Source organism: Ursus maritimus, unplaced genomic scaffold (assembly GCF_017311325.1).
Source record: "Ursus maritimus isolate PB19 unplaced genomic scaffold, ASM1731132v1 scaffold_23, whole genome shotgun sequence".
In the NCBI taxonomy this organism is placed as follows: Eukaryota; Metazoa; Chordata; class Mammalia; order Carnivora; family Ursidae; genus Ursus; species Ursus maritimus.
In genome coordinates, this window is record NW_024424786.1 from 45,714,112 (window position 1) to 45,716,774 (window position 2,663).

At 61.6% G+C, this 2,663-nt stretch overlaps 1 protein-coding gene across 5 annotated transcripts in view; it reads left to right on the plus strand.

The window, feature by feature from the left end:
- Positions 1–2,657, plus strand: part of IGF2 (insulin like growth factor 2) — a 21,187-nt gene extending 18,530 nt beyond the window's left edge. For 4 of the 5 annotated variants that reach the window (XM_040639645.1, XM_040639643.1, XM_040639644.1 and 1 more), the window contains 2 exons: positions 629–789; positions 968–2,657. In XM_040639645.1, coding sequence (XP_040495579.1) covers positions 629–789; positions 968–1,207 — 401 coding nt within the window. In that variant the 3' untranslated portion in view covers positions 1,208–2,657. The remainder of the gene's footprint in view (positions 1–628; positions 790–967) is intronic. The other variant, XM_040639648.1, reaches the window with a different exon arrangement.
- Positions 2,658–2,663: the final 6 nt, after the last annotated feature.

The window sequence follows — 2,663 nt, forward strand, 5'->3', positions numbered from 1 at the left end:
GCGCCTGCCCTCGGCCCCCCAAGGTGAGGGCCGGGACTCTTCCTCACAGCTGACCTTGGAGCCCGAGCAGCGGAGGGACGGGGAGGACGGGAGGAAAGGAGGACGTGGTTTCATGCAGGTCCTCACTCCTCCCCTCCCGTCTTCCTCTTCCTCTCTCAAGCCTGCGGCATCTCGGCGTCTCGAGGGCTTCGGGCCGCCCAGGCTCCTGCTCTGTTCAGGGATGGCACTTGCGTCCCAGCCTGGCCTTCAAGAGGGGACCCTGTGCCCCCCAGCGTGGGGGCTGGACCCCTCCCGGGCGGCCCCGAGCGAGGCTCCCGCCAGCACATTTTCCCCACCTCCCTGGGCAGTGGCACCAGGAGGCTGTGTCCACCTTCCACGCGAGCAGGGAGGCACCAAGAGGCCAGGGGCTGGTCCTGGAGCATGCTTCCACTCCTGTCCTTCCTGGGCACCCTGCCTGCCCACTCTCTCCCCCTTCCTTCACGAGGCTGGCCGCCCCTGCGGGCCCCCCACCCACCAGGTGGTTCTCCTCTTCTCCCGCCCCAGCCCCTGGGGCAGCCACCGGCCAGAAGCCAGTTCTGGGGGGCCCGTGCGGGCCGGTGCTCACGTGCGGCTCTCCTTCCCCCTGTGGGACTTCCAGGCAGGCCGGCAAGCCGCGTGAGCCGCCGCAGCAGCCGTGGCATCGTGGAAGAGTGCTGCTTCCGCAGCTGTGACCTGGCCCTTCTGGAGACCTACTGCGCCACCCCCGCCAAGTCCGAGAGGGACGTGTCGACCCCTCCGACCGTGCTTCCGGTGAGAGGGGGCTGGTGTCGGGGTGCAGGGGCGTCGCCTTGGAGCCAGGGGACCAGGGCACGCAGCATGGGCCCCCATGCTGCGGATGTGGCCAGTCACCCACCGGAGGGGAGCGCCGAGCCCCCGCGGGTCCCCCGTGAGCTGGGCGCCCCCTGACTGGCCCTTCCCCCCCCTTCAGGACAACTTCCCCAGATACCCCGTGGGCAAGTTCTTCCAATATGACACCTGGAAGCAGTCTGCCCAACGACTGCGCAGGGGCCTGCCTGCCCTCCTGCGTGCCCGCCGGGGTCGCATGCTCGCCAAGGAGCTTGAGGCGTTCAGAGAGGCCAAGCGTCATCGTCCCCTGATCGCCCTGCCCACCCACGACCCCGTGGCCCACGGGGGCGCCTCTCCGGAGGCATCCGGCAATCAGAAGTGAGCCAAAATTTCGCGTAATTCTGCAAGATGGCACTGTCCACCTCGTGCCCTCCTCTTGACCAGGGGCCGTTCCATCGGGCCCCGCCTCTGACACCTCTCGGGATCGCGTTCCCTCTGCGGGCTCCCCCATCCCCAACCCCTGCGCCCCAACCTCCCCATGTCAGGCTCTTCTGTCCTTGCCCTGTCCATCGGGCTGAGGAAATCCTACCAACATCTCTAAAAATGTACAAATTCGATTGGCTTTAAATATCCCCCCAAAATTACCCCCAAATTATCCCCAAATTGCACAACCAAAAAACTAAAACTATGAACCCCTGAATCTCACACACACACACACACACGCACCAGTCCCCTTAAAATGATTTGGTTTTTTAGAAACACCAGGAATGTTAATTAGCTTAAAAAAATATCTAAAATTATCAATTGGCTAAAAAAAAAAAAATACCAAAACAAAATTGGCTTAAAAACAATTGGCATCGTGAAAGAATCAGGCCCCCCCTTCCTTCTCTTCCCCAGGGACCTCGAGTCAGATTGGCTGTGGGCTCGGGACCTGACCTCCAGGAGAAAGGAAGGGACCCCAGATCCGCAGGTAGACACGTCATGGTCTCTGCCGGCTCCGGCCTCCTCGGGCAAAACTCTGGTCGTGTTTGGGGAGAACTGGCCATCCTCACAACAGCAAAGCCCCAGCCTGGTTCCTCGCTCTGTTTCCCATCCTCGAAAGTCACCAGGGAGCTAGATGGGGGTTCCCAGTGAGACCGAAGGAGGGGAGCACAGAACGTGAATGCCGAAATTTGTGAAAATAAACTTTAATTGGCACAAACCCCCATACACCCTAAAATCCATCCTCCCCAAACTCACACATCCCAAAATCTTCCATCTCAGTTTACACCCTAAAAATCACACGCACCCACATGCATCCCTGCAGACACCCCCCACATGCACGCATACACACGCTCACACACACATGCACACACACGCTCGACACACCCGCTCACGCACACACGCACGCCTGCTCACACCCTTCTGCGCACACGCACGCCCTCACGCCCTCGCACGCACACACGCACGCAGATGGGTGAACCCAGCACGGTGCAGGTCAGACTGCGCTCTGTCTCAGACCCTTCTCTAAGTTGCTCATTGGTGATGTTTTCATGTTCTGTGCTCCCCTCCTGACCCCTGGGATGCGCTCCTTGGGTGGGAGAGGGTGGTCCATCTTTCGGAGATCAGGGAGGTGGCGTTCCCCACGGCCCCCGTGGTGCGAGCCCAATGCCCCCAGGCGCCACGAGCACCCGTGCCCCTTACCATCGTGCAGAGCGAGGACCGGGTTTGGCCAGACTGGAGGTGGCTGTAGCCGAGCAGAGACCAAGACGTGCCCTACCACGGAGCCTGACCCCCTAGGCGTGCTCCTTCGAGAAACATCTGGGACCCCCAGCACACCTAGGGACCATCCTTGCCAG